This window comes from Ooceraea biroi, chromosome 1, assembly GCF_003672135.1.
Source record: "Ooceraea biroi isolate clonal line C1 chromosome 1, Obir_v5.4, whole genome shotgun sequence".
Taxonomy (NCBI): Eukaryota; Metazoa; Arthropoda; class Insecta; order Hymenoptera; family Formicidae; genus Ooceraea; species Ooceraea biroi.
In genome coordinates this window covers 5,410,563-5,433,413 of record NC_039506.1, presented here as the reverse complement: position 1 = coordinate 5,433,413, position 22,851 = coordinate 5,410,563, and the positions used below count along the sequence as shown (strand labels likewise).

Genomic DNA, 22,851 nt, shown 5'->3' with positions numbered 1-22,851 from the left:
TTATTTTTGCACTATGTTAAAGTGTTTGAAAATCAAATATAAATGTGTAATCGAATTTAGGAATATTAAATGTTTAGTTGTTTATTCATTTATTGTAGAAATTCTTTAAAGGATTGCAAACAATTGTCAATAGACGTCTGTGGTCGAGACTGCGGATATTTTTTCACTGTCTAGTTCGATTTCTTTCCGCTAACCAATCAGATTGCCCGACGAACGCATCAGTCGACACGTAAAAATTCGACCGAATCGATAGAAGGGACCTGTCGAGTACGTTCAACGTTCAAGTATACGATTGTATCATGGCTCATTTTCAGGAAGTGCTTGATAGTGCAATTATCCTTTCAAGAATGATTCCGTCACGATGATTTCGATTTTGTCGCTTGGTAGTAATGCATGTCATTAATCTCATCGCGGTGGAATAACGTAGACGAGTTTATACTTGGGGAAAAAAAGGTACTTCATCGAGCCATTGTTTATACACAATTATAATGTTTAATTTAACAATTAAATCCATCATTTCTTTGTAATTATAAAAATTCTGTGATCTTCATTGTTTAAATAATTTGACCAAATCTACTCTATATTTTTGATTACGATATTACCCAAGCAGCACATGTTAGCCTAATATATGTTCTTAGACGTATCTAATGTCTAAGAAACATAAAGTACCATTTAAGAAACGGTTTAAATAGAAACCGTTTTAGACCTCAATTTTAAAAACGTATTTTTCACCTTTCCACAGAAACGAAAAATGTGTTTTATTAAATTGATTTGAAATTATATAATTAATATAGAAAAAATAGTAATTTCTACTTACTTTGCGAGTATTAATTATTTTTACATCATACGTTTCAATGTACTCGATTATGGAACGAGAGACAAAAATCAACACAAGTGTGTGTGATTCCCACCTCTGATTCACCAAGCGACCGATAGATGGCCAGGCCAGACGTGACGTTCTCGCAAGTAACATTTGTGTTATCACCTTGTAAATAACCATCCGGAAAACCGATCCAATACTCTTTTCTTCTTCTTTTCTTTTGAAACTTTTGAGATCACTATTACTTGAAGTGATATTTCAAAAGAGTGAGATTCGACTACACGAAATTTAGAGAGTAATTCATAAAATATAAAAATCTAGTTTTTTACAAAAATGTGACTTAACTCTATCTTTGTCTATCTTTGAGGCACTGATATATAGAATTGATAAATATTTTTCTGATGGTTTCTGAAACGTTTTTTTGCCGAAAAAGAAACGTTTTCTCGTTGGACATTTTTTTCCTAAATAAACGTTTCAATAAAATGGTTATGAAACGTTACGGCAAAACGTTTATGAAACGGTTTTGAAACCAGTGTGTGCTGCCTGGGTGTTATTCATGTTAGGCTACAATTTAGGCGCGAAATAAAATAGGTTCGTCTCACAATCAGTTATATGTTACAAAACGCGGTTCACTACATAAATTATATGCTCATGTTACAAAACAATGCGCGATGCGATCAAGGAAGGGTCCTCTGCGGATTTATTTTCGTTCGTCGCTATATTTGTATGGATCTGAGTAACTAATATTGTGTAATACGCCGCTCTGTCATCACGTAATCCCGGGGAGACCGGGCCGGATGTATTTTAGTCGTTTCCGCGCTTTTGCATACCACGCTCGTACGTTTTCACGTTGAATTTCACATCCCGGGGCAATCGATATCACGCGAACGCTATTCAGCTTTGACGATCTTCGTCAATTAACTTGAACCTGTTTCACCTTAATTTCTGCAACAGGAACGAGGAACAGGCCAAACGGTGCGTGCAATTCACTGATTTGGTAAGAGTCGTTATTTGCGCAGGCGGTGAATCTCATTTGAAGTCAGCCGCGTTTAACCTATATCCTCTGTCTCTTTTTATTTCAATTTTAAATTTCATTTCAATTTTAAAAGAGCGAATTTGTGAGAAAGTTTCCTTAGTTCTTGTTTCTACAATTTCATGAATCAGCTGAAACATTTTCTGTTAGAATCATCATGTAGCTGGTTGAGCTTTTGATACGGTGTAGCTTGCAGGCATTTAGGAAAGTTCAAGGTGAGGAGTGCCGAACGTCGATGAGCTTCTTCATGAGCGCAAGCGCGTCTCGTTGCCGGTGAGCGGGCGGACAATCGATACATTCGAAATTTCGCTCAGTTTTCATGGTTCGTTCGTTGTATTCTGCCCACTCTGTTGTCTTCTGTTACTTCGAAGCCTTGTTTTACTATCTCGGCGTGACGTTCATCACGAGTTTCATCAATCTTCAGGTAGAATCTCTCGGCGAGAGCGACTCACGAGTTCTTAATCGCGAAAAGTGTATAAAGGTCAAATATCCGCAGAATTATTTAAAACGTGGAGCGAGACCTTTTGCGTCTTTACAGTTTACACTAGAGCATTGTGCATGTCTTTAAACTCGTTAAAAATCTAAGAAATCTAAGGCATCAATTGGAAGGCGTTCGTAAATTCGCGTTTAAAATTATATACGAACAATGTTAACCTCTCGAAATATTGTTTTGAATGCTTAAAAATTTCGAGCGGCCGTCACTTTCATCGATTCGGAAACATTTGACGTTTGAAATGTTCGAGTGCCGCACGAAATACTAATTTCTTCTGAAATCTTTGCTTTAAATTTTTCAGGGATTCAAACGACCGCCATCTTTGCGCCAACGATCGCCATTGAAAGCAGATTTACGCGGGAAAGATGAAAACGATCTGGGTGATCGGTGGACCGGGATGCGGTAAGGGAACGCAGTGCGATCGTATGATCGAGCAATATGGATTTCTCCATTTAAGCAGCGGCGATTTGCTGCGAGCGGAAGTCGCCAGCGGCAGTGAAAGGGGTGCGTCGCTTCAAGATCTGATGTCCAAAGGACTATTCGTACCAACGGTAAATATATTTAACGTATTATTCCGATTATAAATCGAATTATTTCCCAATCATTGCATTTATATCTTATCGATAAATTTGGCATCAGAATTAGTACACGATTGTCGAAGTCATGCGCGTGTTAAAAAAATTAATAACGATAAAATAATAATAAAAATAAATAAAAAGAACAAGAGAAATGCATCGCGCGTCTGACGCGAACGAATCCCGTTTTTCTCAGTGTGAAGATCATGTGGTTTCGCTAGGACATCGTGTTGGAGCTTATAAAGGAAAACATGGACAAAGCTCGCGAAGCAGGCACTACAAAAACCGGATTTCTCATCGACGGATATCCTCGTGAGAAGGAGCAAGGCATTCTCTTTGAGCAAAATGTAAGAATCGCCCATTCTTTTGTGTTTTCTTCTTGTTCTTCTATTTTAAATTATTAACGCATCGTTACATAGGTCTGTCCCGTCGACTTGATTCTTTTCTTCGACGTATCAAACGAGACTCTGAAGAAGAGGCTTCTCGGACGTGCCGCTGTGTCCCAAAGGGCGGACGATAACGAAGAGACAATAAATAAGCGAATTGAGATATTCAATTCGAAGAATAACGAGATCGTGGAACATTACAAAGATAAAGTTGTCAGGGTGAGTTCGAACATTGGAAAGAATCGTTTGCTTATTTTAGCAGCATATGTATCCCCTTCCTTTTATATCTTATTTATTTCTTCTGACGAAAATTAATCATACCGTTTTAGATTAATGCAGAGGGAGCAGTGGAGGAGATATTCGCCGAGGTGACAAAAGCACTGGATGCTTTGTTAGCGTAGATAAATCACGTAGATGAATTCTGAAGAGTTGCACGAAACCAGCTGCTAAAATCTTCATCTAAATTCAAGGTTAGTTAGGTTCTGAATAATGCTGGATTCTTCTCGTGCAAGTACAATATAGGCAAATTAGGTATTACCGATTGTTAATTGTTGAATAAAACTGCAATAATATGATCATCTTCGACCTAATTTACGATACTTGTATTATCCGTTTTAACTCGGTCTCTTTTTCTTAGATCGTGCAATTTTTGGGCAATAAATAAGAAAGTTTTAGAATCATAATGTTTCGAAAGAGCAATAAACAGTGAATAATGTCATTTAATCGTGACATAAAATTAAATGTAACATAAAACAATCAAAATTACGGTTATATTAAAATAGAAATAGTTCCTAACTTTTGGCAGCTTTTGCAAATTGTACAACCATGGGCTTATCTTTCAATATGTATCCGTTAGTTTCCTCGAGGGCCATTTGCGCCTGCATAACATTTTGTAGGGTAATAAAAGCTTGCCCCTTCATTCTACCCTCCTGCATAAGCCGTAAATCATATCTGTAACGTAGGCACACGTTAGTAACACACGCAATCTGTTAATGTACAAATTACAAGATGTAAAGTAAAAGATCTTAAATGCTACAGTAGTAGAAGGTGTCCCCAAACTTACTCGCTCTCGGCATCTTTCAGTCCCGCGATGACGAATCTTTGATAAATATAATCTAGGTCCTTCATCTCCACCTGCTTGGTGAGATTCTTTATGTAGAGACGATTGGAGGGCTTGCCTGGATGATAATTTTTGAAAACGGGGAGCACCCTCTGGTCATTGGCGGAAATTCTGTTGGCTGCCAACTCCTCCGAAGTAATAAACTTATTTTTCCGCGTCTCCGTACTCTCCCCGCTGTCCTCCCTATCTTCGGCATCCTTATTTGTCGGAAATATTAAACCGAATCCACTGTCTACCGCGACATTGTCATCCTGCTCGGCAGCCGCCACCTCCAACGGCTTATCCAGAGTCTTTAACTCGATCTTGAGATTCTTCGCCTCGCTACGTTGAACGGATTCAAATATATCCTCCGGCTTAACCTTCTGCGTGGATAAAGTAGGGGTAGTATTCTTGGTAGGCTTCACGAACTTCGGTATCTTCATGCGCTTCGTCGACTGTAACCGTTTTCTTTTAAGGACAGGAATAATTTCCGGTAATCTGGTGTTGTCTTCTCCATCTGACTCTAACTCGGATTCCTCTTCTTCTTCTTCCATCCCTTCATTTGTGTGCTCGTGTAGTGTACCTAGAAAATATAGAAAAAAAATCTTATCACAAGATCTGTTTCCAGGATAAATTTAGCATATTTTAAGAATATCAATATATAATTATATAATAAATATAATTGATTCTTGATTGATCCATGATTTTATTACCAAAAATATCCTTGTACTTCTCCATATCGTACACCTCCTTGAGCATAGGAAATTCTTCCTCCAATTCCTCAAATGGAGGTGGTAGATTCATCTTATTCATTAAATGCAATACCTATAGATATATGTGATGGCTGTAATGTTATCATCACCAATTATAATTGCATCATTGATGAAAACTACATGTCTCGTGACAAGGATTAAGAATTTGAGCATTTACCTGTGTATAAAACGCTGGTTTCGTCAATAGCTGTATAGCTATCCTTATTAACGTACTTCTTGTTGGTGCTGTATATCTATACTTTATATTTGGTGGAGGTGGTTGACTAAACTCATGATTCATAGTCCAACTGTTTAATTTTCGTAGAAACGATTGAACTTGGGACTTATTAGTAGTTTCTGCTTGCGTATCATTGTTCGCCGGTGTTTCTTGCTCAGTACTCTCCTCTGAAAGTTCAGCGGAGGTAGGTTTCTTAGCATACTCCACTGACAGGTACTGTCCTCTGACATTCAACTGATGCAAACGCAGCAGAGCTTCTGCCGCCAATTGTTGGTTTAGAAACTTTGCAAAAGTAACAGTGTATTTGTTGGATCTTCGTAGCGTTCTGGTTTTTATGGCACCATACTTTTGCAATAGCTCATTGCGCCGATCGTCAGAGAGATGTGGAGGCAAGTGAAGAATTCTTAAGGTGTCGCATGCCTGAAAATGCAACATTAAAATCTCCATTGCATCCAAAAACATATATAAGTCGATGATACATGTATAAGTATACCATACAATTAGTGTTAAACTACGCTAAAGTTGAAACTAATTTTAGTTAATCAGATAGAAAAAATATTACAATTACCGGAATCATCTTTTGTTGTATTTTTAATCGCAATATAGGTTCTAGCGGAGTATCTTTCAGTTTTAACCTGACAATCTACACCTTACAGCATACAGTAAACAACTGGCAAAAATGTTATATCCTTAATCATGGAATATCTAGATTGCATCACTGTCGAAGGCAGTAGTTGAAGCACCGCTAGTAGACGCGAGGATGAACTAAAATACTAAATCAATGGCGCTCTTCCCGCCAAATCTGAACAACTTTTCTCGTTCCTTCTCATTCTGATCAATTAATACAAAACAGATTAATTAATTATCGCGTTTTGAATGTATTACAATATATTGGATTTAAGACAATGGTATCATTTTGTCACTTCTACATAGAAACATTTTTTTTAGCTATTTAAGTAATCATTGCACTTACGTAATAATCTTGAAATCAAGATAATATTGAAAGAATCTCGTAAACTAAATAAGTAATTGAATTTATTTACAAATTTAATACCCTGGATGCGTATTTCATATTTTCTAACAATTTGGAGACTGTGGCATTTTGCAGCAGACTGAATTTTTTTTATAATGATACTAAACTTCCTTTACTATCAACTTTCTTTTAGGAGGAAGGTAAAATCTTCAATAATGTAAAACATTTCTTCGAAAAATTCTGAATGATCTTTTTAGACACCAAATGGATTCACCGGCCGGGTGTAATCTGAAAATTGATTTTTATTATAAGATATACCACGTTGATCAGAGAGAAATTTGCCAGCGTTCTCGAAATATTTATGAAACCTAGTAGTATCAAATATAATTGAGACATATGTGAATTGAGTCTATCTGAACTATTCGACCTTTACAACACGTGGATCAAGTTAATCATAGCAATTTTCTATTGCGCCGATACGCATTTTTCTTATCGAAGCGCATTATATTGCATTTTTATTAAAAACATAAGGTTAAGTTCGAGGGTCTCCATCGACCCGGCTCGAGGCCCTTTTGCAATAATTAATCAGGTGTACGCTCGACGACTTTCATGACAAGACAGGCACATCGCAGACCTTGTCAGCAATGTCAGAACGTACGACTCGTTATATATTCACAGTTATTTTCAGTCTCATTATAGTTTTGCCGTTTTTCCCTTATAAAAACGACTCCTGACCTTGTTGTGGCAGTAGTCCTTGCTGTCCGCGCATCGTATGCTCTTTGCGTTAACGACTTACAAACGTTAACGTTGCATCGCGATACGAGGGAACAGCTCCACTATAACGCTATATATACAGCAAAAATAGGGAGCGCGCAGCACCTGTAATTAATGCACAACATAAACGGTTCGATTAACAAGGCGGAGGACGGGATATACGCGCATAATGCATTTACCGATATCGTGGGCAGCAACATATCGGCTGTGAATACCCGGATAAAAAAAGAGAAACAGGACGGAGGAGCGGTCCGCCGCTCCAAAAATAAGGCAACTCCGGAGATAAGGGAGAATAACGTTTAATTTTTAATTTTTTAATTAAATAAATTAAATTTTTAAGTTAAGTATATGTAAAAAATTCTTTATCCTTTAAACTACTGTTATTTAAATTACAATAAATATAATTAAATAGATTAAAATAAAACAAAAGCTTTTTGCATTTCTTATTATATCTAATTATATCCATTTACATCAAATTAGATAAAAGTTTTCAGTAAAAATTGCTTAAAAAGTAATGTTACATTTATCAAAATAATATTTATCAAAATTTATCAAAATAAATCAATCAAAGTAAATTAAAAGAGGCACGAAAATTGATATTTTGCCAAGAAAACTTTAAGCAAACTGTCGATCGTTATCAACGAGCTGTTAAACAACAATCGGTGATCATGCCGGATTCATAACTGGCGTGACAATTATCGATTCTCGCATCCGTGAGTCGCGCATGCGCGTTGCGCCGGCCGAGCACATGCACGCACACTCGCATGTGGAGAAGCAGTTTTTCTCCGAATATCAGATGAGTCGACGCGTTTCGCTCTTTTGCTGGTTTATATGCGAACAATGGCGAGCTATATGTGGCGCATTTTATGCAGTCGCATGAGAGGTCGGTTCTCGCTGGTATCAATAACGCTGTGATAATAATGACGGTGGTAGTTTTATAGTTGATTTACTGCTATACACATGGAGATCCATGTGTAGATATTCTAGGTTGGTGCAAAAAGTTTGTCGCTTTTGTGTAAGCATTCCTTTTAAATAAACTCGTTATGCATAAGTTGAAATACAAATGGGAAAAATATATTGATACTAACTCGACACCAGCTTAAACAACGAAAAAACAAACCTTTTGAACCAATCTATTGGGTTGTTCGGAAAGTAATTTCGTTTTTCACAAAGAGATGTCGTTAGTCGCGTTCCTCGATACTTAACTTTACTCTAAGTGGCAAATTCGTTTTATATTTTGACAACTGACATTTCAGACGTCATTTAGTATCTTATTGTGTTGCGATCTGTCAAGTAATTTTTTTTGGCATCACATCAAACATGGAAAATCAAAGTGAGCATTTTCGTAATATTTTGCTTTTTTACTACCGAAAGGGTAAAAATGCAGTGCAAGCGAGAAAAAAATTGTGTGCCGTGTACGGAGAAGATGTATTGAGTGAACGTCAGTGTCAGAATTGGTTTTCGAAATTTCGTACTGGAAATTTCGATTTGAAAGATGCACCACGTTCAGGTCGGCCAATTAAAGCTGATGACAGAAAATAAAGGCTCTGGTGGATGCAAACCGTCGCATAACAACACGCGAAATTGCTGAAAAGTTAAATTTATCGAATTCGACCGTTTACGATCCTTTGAAACGCCTTGGATTCGTTTCGAAGCTCGATATTTGGGTTCCACACAATTCAAAAGGAAATTGACTTGATTCGACGCATTACCATCTGCGATTCATTGTTGAAACGTGAAGAAAATGAACCATTTTTGAAGCGAATCATAACTGGAGATGAAAAATGGATTGTTTACAACAATGTTAAGCGAAAACGATCATGGTCCAAGCAAGATGAACCTGCTCAATCGACATCCAAGGCAGATATTCATCAAAAGAAGATCATGCTTTCTGTATGGTGGGATTGGAAGGGAATCGTATTTTTCGAGCTACTACCAAGCAACCAGACGATTGATTCAAAAGTGTATTGTCGTCAGCTGGATGAATTGGATGCTGCCATCAAGCAGAAGCGACCGGAATTGACGAATAGGAAAGGTGTCGTATTCCATCACGACAATGCCAGACCACACACAAGTTTGGTCACTCGCCAGAAGCTTTTACAGCTTGGATGGGATGTGCTACCACACCCACCATACTCTCCTGATCTGGCACCATCCGATTACCATTTGTTCCGGTCTCTACAAAATTCTTTGAACAATGTAAACTTCGATTCAAATGAAGGCGTCAAAAATCACTTGCTTCAATTTTTTGTCAATAAGGAGAAGGACTTCTATGAGCGTGGAGTCTTAAAGTTGCCAGAAAGATGGCGAAAGGTAGTGGAACAAAATGGCCAATACATCACTGAATAAAATTGATTCTAAATATGAAAAAACCGCCTTTCATTTTTCCTTGAAAAAACGAAATAACTTTCCGAACAACCCAATAGTATGTATATGGACGTTACCCAGGCAGCACATGTTAGCCTAATATATGTTTCTTAGACGTATCTAATGCCTAAGAAACATAAAGTACCATTTAAGAAACGGTTTAAATAGAAACCGTTTTTAGACCTCAATTTTAAAAACGTATTTTTCACCTTTCCACAGAAACGAAAAATGTGTTTTATTAAATTGATTTGAAATTATATAATTATTATAGAAAAAATAGTAATTTCTACTTACTTTGCGAGTATTAATTATTTTTACATCATACGTTTCAATGTACTCGATTATGGAACGAGAGACAAAAATCAACACAAGTGTGTGTGATTCCCACCTCTGATTCACCAAGCGACCGATAGATGGCCAGACCAGACGTGACGTTCTCGCAAGTAACATTTGTGTTATCACCTTGTAAATAACCATCCGGAAAACCGATCCAATACTCTTTTCTTCTTCTTTTCTTTTGAAACTTTTGAGATCACTATTACTTGAAGTGATATTTCAAAAGAGTGAGATTCGACTACACGAAATTTAGAGAGTAATTCATAAAATATAAAAATCTAGTTTTTTACAAAAATGTGACTTAACTCTATCTTTGTCTATCTTTGAGGCACTGATATATAGAATTGATAAATATTTTTCTGATGGTTTCTGAAACGTTTTTTTGCCGAAAAAGAAACGTTTCTCCTAACGTTTTTTCGTTGGACATTTTTCTCCTAAATAAACGTTACAGCAAAACGTTTATGAAACGGTTTTGAAACCAATGTGTGCTGCCTGGGTATTCTCTGTATGCAATCTACTTTGATAATTTGCATTTGTCTTTTCTTAACACCATCATATTGCAATATAAAATAGGCAATCGTATTATCAATTGAAACAAAATACAAGAATCGTAGAGGATAGACTAGATGAGAAGAGTAACTATAGGAATCTACCAAATGCAACGTTTCGTTCTATCTTTTGCACTGTTCATGGTACACCGAACGATGGGTACATTTAAATTTCGCGCCTCAACTTTCAATTAAGAGTAACGATTGTTATACAGTCTTCGCGAGGATATTGCAAGGATTTTCTCGATTTTTATGAATGAAATCCTTGATTAAATGGCATTAGGCCCACATTTTACATAAAATGTAAAATGAAGATAGGCACGGGCATGTGTTTACCGCCAAAATTTTGGCGGGAGACCGGCCGAAACATAGGAGGGCAGAGTTGAGCTACGTTCGCGGAACCACGACCCACGTTGACGTACAAATAATTTTGTCATGGCAGGGACCACAGAGCTAGTGCTGAAATTCGCGAAATTGTCGGACAAGGCATTCGCGCCGGTCAAAGGTTCGGAGTATGCAGCGGGATACGATCTACGAAGGTACGGTCACCTTTCTAGCCACAGCTGATTGCTATCTCTAATTGCTCCTAAACGTTAGACAGATAACACGATGAGCGATCCAATTGATAAAGCTTTTTTTGCAATAATTTATCTAAGAATGAGTAAAAAAAATAGAGAACTTAAGGAACTTTAATGTTACTGAGCTTAATAACCTCGACAAGATGTACAAAGTACACACTTGAGGATTGATCTTGAATGGAGAAGTAACGTTATTATACGTGTAACATATTTGTTGTACTGCAAAATTTCTCTTTTCGTACTTCAATTATCAGTGAAGGGAATCACGTGAAGGATTTTGAAAGCATTCTTTTTTCTGTGCAATACACAGCGCATACAAGTACATTATACCAGCTCATGGCAAGGAATTAGTTAAGACTGATCTGCAAATAGAAGTTCCTCCCGGTACATATGGCAGGGTCGCACCGCGATCTGGATTAGCGTGGAAAAATCACATAGACGTAGGTGCAGGCGTTATAGATGCGGATTACCGGTACGTGGTTACTACATATTACAAATCGTGAAAGAATATCAGTGTATCATATATTATATTGTCTGTTTTTTTTTTAATACAGTGGAAATCTGGGCGTAGTACTATTTAATCACAGCCACGAGGATTTTGATATTGCACCTGGTGATCGTATAGCTCAGTTAATATGTGAGAAAATCACATATCCTCAGATAGAAGAGGTGGAGTGTCTGAGTGAAACAAATAGAGGTGCAGGAGGATTTGGTTCAACAGGTATGAAATGAAGGAGACAGCTAGATTGATAAATTGAAGATTGAATCCAATGGTCTCGCCCCATTTAAAAAGGTGTCTAATTTAGGAATATGTGGTCTTTCGACTTACTTTCAATGTACTTCGTATAAATAAAGCACTGATATTTTGGTATATAAAAGTAATTTTATGTTTTATTTCTCAAAACTGTAACAGCTTAATAACATGATGTATCAAAGTATATATCTTTAACAAGTTATACCAAATGCCAAGTGAGATATATGCAGCAATCTTTGCTTCTGGAAAAAATTGTACGTTTCAAAAAATATGGAACTATATTTTTGAGACAGGAACCAATCCTGTGTATGCGGATGGTGTTTTAACGAAAGTCAGCACTTTTTTGAATTGCTCGTGATTTGAGTCGCGCATTATTTTGTATAGAACATTTTCGGTGGTAGTTATGTGACATCCCATGTCTCGCATTCTCTGTGAAGAGGATATATCATTCGTTGGTATTCCTGAGATATTAAACACTGTAATTTAAAAAGGCATGTAGTGATTATTACCTCCAGAGCCAATAATCTGTCTTCTTGAGTACGAGAGGAGCAACAGTCTGCCACAGTGTGAACCTCATAGCCATTTTGTCTTAGATCGATAGCAGTGTTTTCCACGCAGATGTGTGTTTCGAGGCCTATGAGTATGATGGACTCCGGTCTCTCTCCGTGACAAAGTGTTGCAAGTTCCTTGCGAACCTAAAAAGAGTAAAATAAATAAATACTTGTATTTAATGTTAACATTTAATGGGACATGAGACGTATATATACTTACTTCAGGAGTACACATGCTGAATTGGGTCTTAGCAAAGGGGCCTTTAGCTGCAGAAATATCAAGTTCCGAAACTATTTTTCCTAAAGCCTTCGGGTTTTGTTCAGTGCTCAGCATAGGCACGTTCAGGAGTTTCAAGGCGTTGATCTGTAACAATTACACATTTCACATGATAATTCATAGTGATTTTATTATCAATAATATTTATTAATTCAAAAGGAAATTCGATGCTTGTGAAAATGACATAACCTTCTAACGTACATGCACAAATTGTTGTTCAATTATTTTTAAAAATAGAATTCAAAAAGAAGAATACAAAGTGTTTAATCATCTGACAGATTTACCAGTCTTGATGAGTTTTGAGCCATCTTGTCGAATTGGAAAATAGCTTTCCTGAAGCCTTCCTGTACATCGCATATAAAGAGCGCACTCTTTCCCTGTTTAAGTACAACTTTTGCAGCATTTATAGCCATTGTTGCGGTATTATTTTGTGCTGTGCTCTGCCTCAATATTTTGTGACACTGGTATATAAGTTTTGTAAACGCGTAGGTCTCACGAAGACGCAATTGCAACTGGCAAGAGTATATGCAATATGTTTACGAGAGATACTTAAGTCACGTGATATTTATAAGGTCCAAGGTTCATTTTATTATCAGCAAAGTCATCATCTAATGCTGATAATAACAATATAGAATTGCAGAAACGCAATTCTGTATTCTTAGAATATATATTCGAGTTATAACGTACAAGATGTTCTGCATAGAATTATATATGCAAAATTGATTAGCGATTATATTAACATGTAAAGCGGTTTTTGCCCAGGAATTAATCTTTCACGATTATAAGTGCGCATGAATTTTAATTTTGTCGTTTGACGAGTCATTAGTGAGAGATCGTCGTCGAGTAAATGTGATTAACATTTCGCGGTATATCTTGAATAAAAATGCAATACATCTCTCATTTTATCAACGTTTATCGGGCACCAACGAAAACATGCACGCTGCGTGATATTGCGCCCATGTTACAGTCTCCGATAAGATCTATTGCATTAAAGCTGCTGATTTTGATGGCGAGGCGATATAAGCGAGACTAGGTGCGACGCAAAACTGCATTTAAAAAGAAACTTTTTAAATTGCATAAATTATGTTTATTGTTTTTGATTTTGATTGATCTTGATTTGATTTTGATTGTTTATTGATTTTCGTGCTAACACAATTATAATAAAATCCCTTGCAAAATGTATCCTAAAAATATTTTTATTAAATAACAAAGAGTATTTAATGGCAAAGATCTTTGCGCTGCTGTATCAAATTATATTAACTAATTAATTTTATTCTATCTCTTAGTGTTATTTGATACTATAAACAGATATGAAAAAAGATGAAATATAATATTTAACAAAACAAGCTTTTGCAACATCAAGTTTCTTTCATAAAAACACATCTATTCTTCCGGAATTTACAATTGCATTGAATCCAGAACTGTCATGGTTCATGCATTTTCTAATACCAACCAAGTTGTATAAAAAATTGTTCCTTATTATGTAGCGCTTCTTTTTACTCTTTTTTTTTTAAATGTAATCAATGTAACCGTTAACACATACTCAACGCATCGCTAGGGGGGAGACGAGCAACAAACAACGAAACTATAAATTTTACACAATCCCAATGAAATCGAGACATGATGCACGACGTGACGTCCCGCGTCACGCATTCAAGTACGAGTCGCCAGGACAATGATGCGGCCGGTGCGCAGTTTCTTCACTCGGTGGCCGCGTGGTGGGGGAGTTTCACTCGATACGCGCGGGAGGGGGGAGAGGCAGCGTTTAATACCGTCGCGCGGTGAGGTGCAGCAGTCAAACGATCTTCGAGCGGTCTGCTGCTCGGATCGCGGCCGAAGAAAGGGAGAGAGCCCGAGGGCGCGAGCTCCGGAGACGCGGTACGTTTGACACGCGGTGTACGCGTGGTTCGACGTCGCGTCTGCAGTGCGAGGCGGGTCGCGTCGTGCACCCGCGTCGTGGTTCCGCGTCCGTCGGCAGTTCCGTGCGCTCGCGGGCACGAGGAGCGAGGGATGGCCGTGGAAGCTCACGTGGCCGGGAACGCTAAGCCCTTGGTGCCGCTGTTCACGAAGGCATCCGACTGCGTGAACACCAGCTGCTACTGGTGAGTATACGTGCCCGCGCCAATCGATCCTCGGGCGAGTAAACGCTGTCGTCTTGCGGCATGCATCCGCGCTCCGATCGATACGTTGCGGCGGTGCAGAGCCGAGCTTGCGAGCGGCGAGCGAGCGAGCGCGCGGCCATATTTGCGGTGTTTGCGATGTTGTGCGATTCGAACTGGTGCACGCCGCCGGGCGTCGTAAACCACATTCCGCTAGCGAAAATTGACGCTTACTCGTAGAACGAAGTGTCTACGTGTCTCGGTATCCGTAAATCCAGACTGCGCACGTGATAGAAAAACAAGCAATTTTTTAGGTGGACCGATGGCGTCCTTGCATGTTTGTTGGTTATATAAAATCCGAGAGGAAGTGAAAAAAAAAAACAAAGAGGCAAAAGAGGGGAGGTTATTTTATACTAAAGTAGCCTCTGATTGTTGTCTCGGCGATGTCTCGTCTTGGGACGTAAATGTGTCACATGTCAAACGTGCTTTAGCATTCTTTTGAGAGATAATACTCATTTAAGGGGTTACATACCTCCATAGCGGCGAAAAATTGATATGTTTGGGGAATTTTTTTGGGGGGTATATCTGAAATAATAAAGTAAAATATGAATTGCATATGATTTACTGGTCCTTTAAGTGTAAAAAAATAATTAATAATAAATTTTTGAATATTAATAAAATGAAGTTTTGTGGCATTAATTGGACCGCTGCTGAAAAAATGTCCCCTCAGAGTCGGCACGATATCTTCTTGTAACATTGATGGATCTGACAAATGCAAGAAATTTCTTGTAAAGTAATGTTGTAGTTATAGTCTATCGAGCCAGATTTTTTAATTTCAAAAAAATAAACAATTTATGCCATGTCAAAGTTGAACTTCATGTTTTCATGCAAAATTTCGGTCTTTAATTGTTTATAAAAATTGTATTAAACAAAATTGCAAAAAAATGGCTTTATAGACTATAGACAAAACGATTACGAAGATTTGAGAACAAAAAATTTTTAAAAATATTGAAAACTCTTCGAGTTATCGTGCCGACCGTGTCAAAAAAACTGGTTTCGAGAAAAACGCGTTTAAAGTTTGAGAAGTAAAAATCGTGTAAATATTAATTTTTGTAGTGAGCTTAATCTCCCATTCCAATTTCATATTGCGTGCCTTCCTTCTCGATAATTTTTATATTTTGTACAGTTCTCTGTAATCTGTGGGCTGTTCGAGCTTCTTTGCGGTATCCTGCGCCGCACGCGCAGCTGCGCGCCGCGGCCCGCCTCCTGACGCGCGGTCATATTTATTGTTATATCTTCGTTACGGATTGGAATTTTTCACTAATTCTTTTTTTATTATATTTTTAAAAGTATAAAGAATGAAAATCAGTAATAAAAAAAATCGATTGTTTGAAAATTCTGGAGGTATGTAACCCCTTAATAACGGAAGAGTACTTATGACATTTAGTACATTAATTCTTATTAATAGTATCATTTCATTGAATTATTTTATACTTTATTAAACGATAATTAATGTGGTCAATCAAATATATAGATTACAATATAATGAAACATTATATTGCATCAGAGAGATAATGTAATATGATTATCAACTCCAGTTGTTCCTATTTTTCGGAAATTGTTATCTGTCTTAATACATCAATTCATAGACTTTTACTATGATCTATTAATTTCATTGAACCTATAATTCCTTCCGTATGAATATAAATTTCTGTAAGGCGGCCTTTCTTATGTTTATTAGAGTTTTTTTATGTCAATTATCTAACAAAATCTCTTAAAGACTAATTAAAATTTACCGAATTCAAGCATGTTATATTAACTTATGTCGAAGTTGTTTATTTTTATTTTATATAGATATCTGAAAAGTTTAAGAATTCAGTCAGTACATAAACACTCAATTTTGGCACATTGTCCACTTGTTAAGAATATATCCATCATTTTGTGCGCGTATAGATCCATCAATAAATACAGAGTGCGCAAACAAATTTCAGAAGTAAATGTAAATAAATCGATTGTGCGCGTGTCGGGGATGTGACAGGAGCTTGATACAATCGCATGTCCTGCATTTTGCGTTGGCCTTTCGGTTGATATTATGTGAAACGGGTTTTCGTTTCAGACGAACGGGTACCCGCTCTGCTCCAGGCATGCCGTTTTACACCGTTTTATTGACGGCTCGTTTGTGTGCCACTTAAGCGGCGCGAATATACGAGCCCGTTTTCATTGCAATTAATATTGTATGCGATAGATAATGCGCACGACAAGAACGTGGCGCACGCGATGCCGCTGTTCTGTTAAACCGTTCGCACGAACGCGTTTAGATTGCTTGCCTCTTTCTTATAATTGCGAAGGACACGTAGCCCGCACGGGAAACTGGATTAAGTTTTCCTCGGTTATTTTTTTGTTATATTAATCGTGATTGGTCGATCTAACAGCAGCGCATTGCATCCGTCAACGTTCCTGGCGATCTCTGCGATTTTTAAAGTGATTCCTGAATCAACGGATTAAGCTTTGCTGTATATTTCTGTTAGAACTTGATATTATATTCCTTTCGTTATACTTGACGCATACATATGTAAAAATAACGTGCTGAATATTGCTAGAAAATTAGCAGGAGCTTTCCAGACAATCCAATACACATTTCCTAAACATATTTTTCTTTGTTCATACATGATATATATATAGATATATATATATATATATATATATATAATAATTGTATTTTGTAACAGATGTGTGTGTGCGATCAAGCTTCCATTAATATTTGTTATACTCTTAAATAAATCTTTATATTTAATCTAATGTTTTATAGAAATTGTAATGTTTGAATTACAGTGTACATATGTTTCGACTGGTTACATAATTAATTATGAAAAACACACACATCTATTGGGTTGGCCAAAAAGTAATTGCGTTTTTTTTATATAAATAAAAGGCGAATTTTTCATGGGAAACAAAAACTTTATTAAACAATATATTGTCCATTTTGTTTGATTATCTTTTGTCATTTTTCAGGCAACTTCATGATTCCGCGCTCAAAAAAGTTCTTATCTTTTTCAGCAAAAAACAATTCCAAGAACGATTTGATGTTCTCATCAGCAGTAAAGGTTTTACCATTCAAGGCGTTTTGCAAAGAACGAAACAAATGGTAATTTGATGGTGCCAGGTCTGGCGAATATGGTGGATGTGGTAACACATCCCATCCAAGCTGCAACAATTTTTCACGAGTGACCAAACTTGTGTGTGGTCTAGCGTTATCATGGTGAAACACAACACCTTTGCGATTCACCAATTCTCGACGTTTCTGTTTGATGGCATCATTTAATTTATCCAGTTGACGACAGTATACGTCTGAATGAATGGTTTGATTCCTTGCAAGCAGCTCAAAATACACAGTCCCACCAGACTGACAGCATAATCTTTCTTTGGTGAATATCTGCTTTTCAAGTGCTTTGAGCAGGTTCATCACGCTTGCTCCACGATCTTTTTCGTTTGACGTTGTTGTAGACGATCGATTTTTCGTCGCCTGTTATCATACGTTTCAAAAATGGATCATTTTCCTCACGTTTCAAAAGAGAATCGCAGATGTCAATACGCTTAGTGAGATGAATTTCTTTGAGCTCATGTGGTACCCAAATATCGAGCTTACTAATGTATCCAAGTCGTTTTAAATGGTTTTCAATACTCGATTTCGATATGTTAAGATTCTCAGCAATCTCGTGTCGTTAAACACCGATTGGAATCGATCAGTGCCTTTATTTTGTCATCATCAATTTCGATTGGCCTTCCTGAGCGTGGTGCATCTTTCACATTAAAATTTCCAGATCGAAATTTAGTAAACCAATTTTGACACTGCCGCAGTTTTAAAGCATCTTCGCCATATACATGACATAACTTTTTATGAGCTTGCACAGCGTTTTTCCCTTTTCGGAAGTAATAAAACAAAATATGACGAAAATGTTCTTTTTGATTTTCCATTTTGAAATCGACGGCAAACAAACAATTGTTAACGAAATCGTGTACTTTCTTTTTCTAAAACAAGCTTGAACTGCGAGTTGTTAACCTACATAATGAATTTGCGGTTTAGAATGAAATTAGTTACATTTCAAGACATGTATGTCCATCTATTGGAAAAAAACGCAATTACTTTTTGGCCAACCCAATATATATTAGGTCGATTTTTACTCAGGCTTTTTTCACCTCGATTCCTTGGCTTAATAATGACGCAATATGAAGTATTACGTTTTGTGGTATTTTTTAACGTTTTATTCATACATTGTATTTTTTATTTACCCATTTGTGTTTGTTGGAGCGGGATTTGCACTTTGCCAATTTCGTTTGTACATATTTCATTAATTACGTGTATAACGATTCCTTTGTAAGTCGCGTGTATCGCGTCGGAAACGAATCGCTATGTTACACGGACGCTTTTGATCGAGGCAGTGTGTACCGGATTTCAGCGAAGAGAACGTATGGAAGCTCTGTCAGGATGTAGCGACTAGGCATCCTTCCGAATTGCAACATTGTCACGTTGTTTTCGTCAGCAATCCACGCCGAAGCGTCCCCCTTTGGCGCCAGCGGGCGGGAAAAGATGAGGACAAGCTGGTTGTGTGGGTCAGTACCGCAGTATTGAATTCTAATTAATTAAAAACCGTCATAGTATCCTTGTCTCTCGTAGCGCTTCACACGAGACCGTTATCCTGTCTCCGCAGGATTATCACGCCATTCTCATCTACGCGCCCGATGAAAGAGCGGTGGTATACGACTTAGAGAGCTCCCTGCCATTTCCCACGCATTTCTGGAAATATGCGACGGAGACCTTCAGGTCCGACGAGGCGGTGCGGCCTGAATATCACAGAAAATTCCGTCTGGTGCCCGCCAGCGCGTATCTGCAACACTTCGCGTCAAGCCGACATCACATGAAGCGAGAGGATGGCACGTGGATCAAGACACCACCGGATTATCCTCCAATTTCGACGCCAAGTATGTAGGGGACCAAGAAACTTTCGAGACTTTCGAGAGAATTTTTGCGTGATTTCTGTGGAACATCACAGTCTGCTCGAAATCAAAGTATTCGCAACAGTATTGTCTAATATCTCCTCTCTAATCACCGCTATCTTGATCGAGCTATGATTCACGAACAGCATGTACATGTGTACACATAATTATTCGTTTGTAACATTTCTCATTCATCGGTTGCATTTCGAACGTTTCAGCTTGCAAGGATAATCTTGACTCGTTCATCAACATGGAACCGGGTACCGGACTAGGCGTCGTAATGAGCTTGAAACAATTAGTCAACCGATTTTATAGGCCAAATGTCAACACACAGGCGCCGACGCCGCCGCAACCGCAGGCTACGGCGACTTAAACCGCCGCTGCTGCAGTGTGATGTTCGTACGCTTTGATTAAACATCTTTGGAAATCAATTGTATGGCCTAAGGAAATTCGTTTATTGATGCATGCACTTTCGTGGGCTAAAACATTTGATCGAAAATTTAATAATAATGTTAGTTAATCGCTGTTAACTGTGGCAGATTTTCGAATACAAGAATATCGTTACGATTGTATTCCAATTCTTCTATTCCAATAGGATTTTATTCCTTTTCGAGCTTTTTGAGTGGACTTCTCGCTGCAATGAAGTCTATTCTATTCTACCTTTCCGAACAGATTTTGCTCCAGCGAAGTCTATTTTATTCTTTTTCGAGCAGACTTCGCTCCAGCGAAATCTATTCAATTCTTTTTGAGCGAATTTCGCTCCAGCTATTCGATTCAGCTAAAATTTCCTCGGTTCTCTAAAGAAACTTTGCTCTAGCTCTTTGAAGTCTGCTCGAGAACCGAGAGAATTTTAGCTGAAATTTATTATTGCGTTATGGTTTTGCTAAAAGTTTGTTGCATCGTGAGTAAACATGCATTAGATTTCAGATAAGTTCATTGATCTCTATTAATTCTTTATTAGTTGTTTTCTGTTTCGCTATTCCATAACATTATCATAAAAGATGTGTATTTCGATGAAGTCGATCATTATTGAATATGTCATTAATACGATGTCTAAGCACTTATTGAGATTGTCCAGAAAGCGGCTCAGCAAACTCGTTTCATTGAGTAAAATGCGAAGATTAAATCTTTTATCTGGAAATGTACTCTGTCATTCCATAAATTATGTACAAGCTTTTGGCCAAAATCAAATAACTGCGTAATCATGTTACTCATCCATCATCATAATCTTTACGGTAATACGAAATCGATATATTCATTTTTCAAAAAACGATTGTGTTGAACTGCTTTTTAAGCACTCCCGATAACTGCTTATATGTATTAATAAACTCCATCGAAATATTCATATTCTCCCTTTTTCTAAAGCCTCGTTCGCAGAACTTATCCAGAGAGGCACTCACCTCTCCGGCAGTGTAGCACGTTTACATTCGACCATATTCTCGAATCGTGTTTCATAGAAATAAATACTCTCGTCTCTCCATGCCACATAAAGCGATCTTTTTCACGGCTTTACTCTGTCAATGGTGTTATTATAATTCTTGTATCAAAGACTGATGTATTTACAGAGAATTATCTGACTTGATAGAGATCTCTTTGTCTATCGGCGCGTGTTCAGAGCGCGAGACGTGATTAAAGCGCTTATAATTATTGTGCGATCGATGTAGTCAAGAACTTAATCTTCGCGACGTAACACGTGATTGTTACGATTATTGTAATTCTTGTGATATATACTTTGTACTTTCTACTTTGAATACCTACGCTATACTTATCTACTGTTTGTACTAAATGCTGATTCTTAAGAGGTACACGCTTGTTGAGCGGCTGTTGAAGGCAAAGAATGGACGAACTCTCAAGAATCACGATCACAATTCGATCTCGGCGAATTCCTCTGTGAATGATTGGCTTTTGCGAATGATATTATTCGTGACAAGTCGATTATTTCGTACTAATAGTCTGTTGATAAACTCATTACATTTGTTCAAATGGAACTAAAAATTGGGTGAAAGTTTGTTCTCTTAATAAGATTGATATCATTTGTATAATCACAACCATTGATCGAGCTCTTTCGATTTTACAACGGAAACTTTATATTTTCTATCTGTTTTGCAGTAAACTGTGTTCTATCTAAGGTGAGCCTGCAGCGCACAAAGGTTGAACTTTCAAGGCTCCTGCGATTTCTGATAAAACGGTATAACGTGCGACTTAGCTCTTTGCGTTCCAAGGTTACATTTGCTGGCGATGCTGGCCACAAGTTACGAGCGTTTTACGTTTATTTCGCGCTGATATCCAAGCCGATCGACTATTCCGATTGGCTGGTGCATATGCATTCAGAGATTCGCGATCACATAGCGTGCTTCATACACATACACTGTTATGTATGCTGCTAACAATTGGTCGCATAATGATGCCGCGTATTCGCCTGTGTCGTTCAATAATGGTGACGGTATGGAACGCAAATCTATTCCTTACGATGTCTGTCTCAATTCGGTTATTAGTTGCTCCATTCGAAGGAACGTAAGCGGAAGTTCCTATCCATCAATTACTATCGAACCATCGACTCGCTGTGAATATAATACGTCAATCATTCGTGGAAGACCCCATCGAGGTCGACTCAATCGCAATAGTTCCGAAAGTTCGTCCACTCTCTGCCTTCCAAAAGTTCCTCACTAGTTCACCCTACCTTTCTCATTGACACATGTTTACCTTCAACTCGCATGTATCATGTTACTACGAGCGTGCATACTTGTAAGCGGAGAAGTCTACGATTTTGAAATCTAGTTACCGAAGACCGCTTTGGTAATAAATTGCACGACAACGGTTCTCCACACGACGGGAACCAGGTTCCTTTCTAATGGGCGCACAACGCATGGGACCGATCTTCTTAGCGAATAATTTTGAATGTTTCCTCAATGTATACGTATAATATATATATTGAAGAAATATGTGTGTAGAGAATTGCTGCCGGTTTATTACCAAATTCATTATTTATTACGAAACTTCTTTACGACCTTCTCCCTTCGAATATATGATGAATTATTACAATAAATGGATGCACTCTGTTCGTCTCAGCTTTAAATTTTACGAAATATTTTGAGAGTTTTCTGATTGACCATGTGTCCAATGTCCTGTCCTTGCTTTCTTAATCGATTGTTTTGCTTTCACAAAAAAAGAAGTACGCCTATTATAGGTACGTAAACTGTTTC

The 22,851-nt window shown here is 37.6% G+C and overlaps 4 protein-coding genes across 9 annotated transcripts; 2 read left to right on the top strand and 2 right to left on the bottom strand.

Annotated features, from left to right (window-relative positions):
* The first annotated feature begins 368 nt into the window (after positions 1 to 368).
* LOC105277876 (adenylate kinase isoenzyme 1) lies at positions 369 to 10,933 on the top strand. 5 transcript variants are annotated; one of them, XR_002193167.2, is made up of 6 exons: positions 1,618 to 1,817; positions 2,648 to 2,897; positions 3,143 to 3,268; positions 3,341 to 3,526; positions 3,637 to 3,777; positions 10,837 to 10,933. XR_002193167.2 is itself a non-coding variant. In XM_011336564.3 (5 exons), the coding sequence occupies exons 2-5, from the start codon at positions 2,712 to 2,714 to the stop codon at positions 3,706 to 3,708; spliced, it is 570 nt and encodes a 189-aa protein (XP_011334866.1). In that variant the 5' UTR covers positions 369 to 453; positions 2,648 to 2,711; the 3' UTR covers positions 3,709 to 3,986. The 5 variants fall into 5 exon arrangements, 4 of the variants coding, with proteins under 4 accessions (XP_011334866.1, XP_011334865.1, XP_011334863.1 ...); XM_011336564.3 differs by lacking the exons at positions 1,618 to 1,817; positions 10,837 to 10,933 and adding an exon at positions 369 to 453 and having other exon boundaries at positions 3,637 to 3,986; XM_011336563.3 differs by lacking the exon at positions 10,837 to 10,933 and having other exon boundaries at positions 1,618 to 1,795; positions 3,637 to 3,986.
* Positions 4,010 to 5,973, bottom strand: LOC105277875 (RNA-binding region-containing protein 3). Its single transcript, XM_011336560.3, has 5 exons — positions 5,965 to 5,973; positions 5,337 to 5,816; positions 5,120 to 5,231; positions 4,371 to 4,989; positions 4,010 to 4,258 (listed from the first exon to the last, which is right to left on the bottom strand). Exons 1-5 carry the CDS (start codon positions 5,971 to 5,973, stop codon positions 4,099 to 4,101), a joined length of 1,380 nt encoding a protein of 459 aa, XP_011334862.1. The 3' UTR covers positions 4,010 to 4,098.
* On the top strand, positions 7,901 to 22,734 carry LOC105277877 (protein N-terminal glutamine amidohydrolase). 2 transcript variants are annotated; one of them, XM_026972247.1, is made up of 6 exons: positions 7,901 to 8,026; positions 10,837 to 10,933; positions 11,283 to 11,444; positions 19,111 to 19,264; positions 19,363 to 19,633; positions 19,867 to 22,734. In XM_026972247.1, the coding sequence occupies exons 1-6, from the start codon at positions 7,975 to 7,977 to the stop codon at positions 20,019 to 20,021; spliced, it is 891 nt and encodes a 296-aa protein (XP_026828048.1). In that variant the 5' UTR covers positions 7,901 to 7,974; the 3' UTR covers positions 20,022 to 22,734. The 2 variants fall into 2 exon arrangements, with proteins under 2 accessions (XP_026828048.1, XP_011334867.1); XM_011336565.3 differs by lacking the exons at positions 7,901 to 8,026; positions 10,837 to 10,933; positions 11,283 to 11,444 and adding an exon at positions 14,351 to 14,656.
* On the bottom strand, positions 11,851 to 13,587 carry LOC105277879 (isochorismatase domain-containing protein 2). The gene is made up of 4 exons (XM_026972253.1): positions 12,839 to 13,587; positions 12,498 to 12,641; positions 12,236 to 12,421; positions 11,851 to 12,155 (listed from the first exon to the last, which is right to left on the bottom strand). Exons 1-4 carry the CDS (start codon positions 12,965 to 12,967, stop codon positions 12,003 to 12,005), a joined length of 612 nt encoding a protein of 203 aa, XP_026828054.1. The 5' UTR covers positions 12,968 to 13,587; the 3' UTR covers positions 11,851 to 12,002.
* Positions 22,735 to 22,851: the final 117 nt, after the last annotated feature.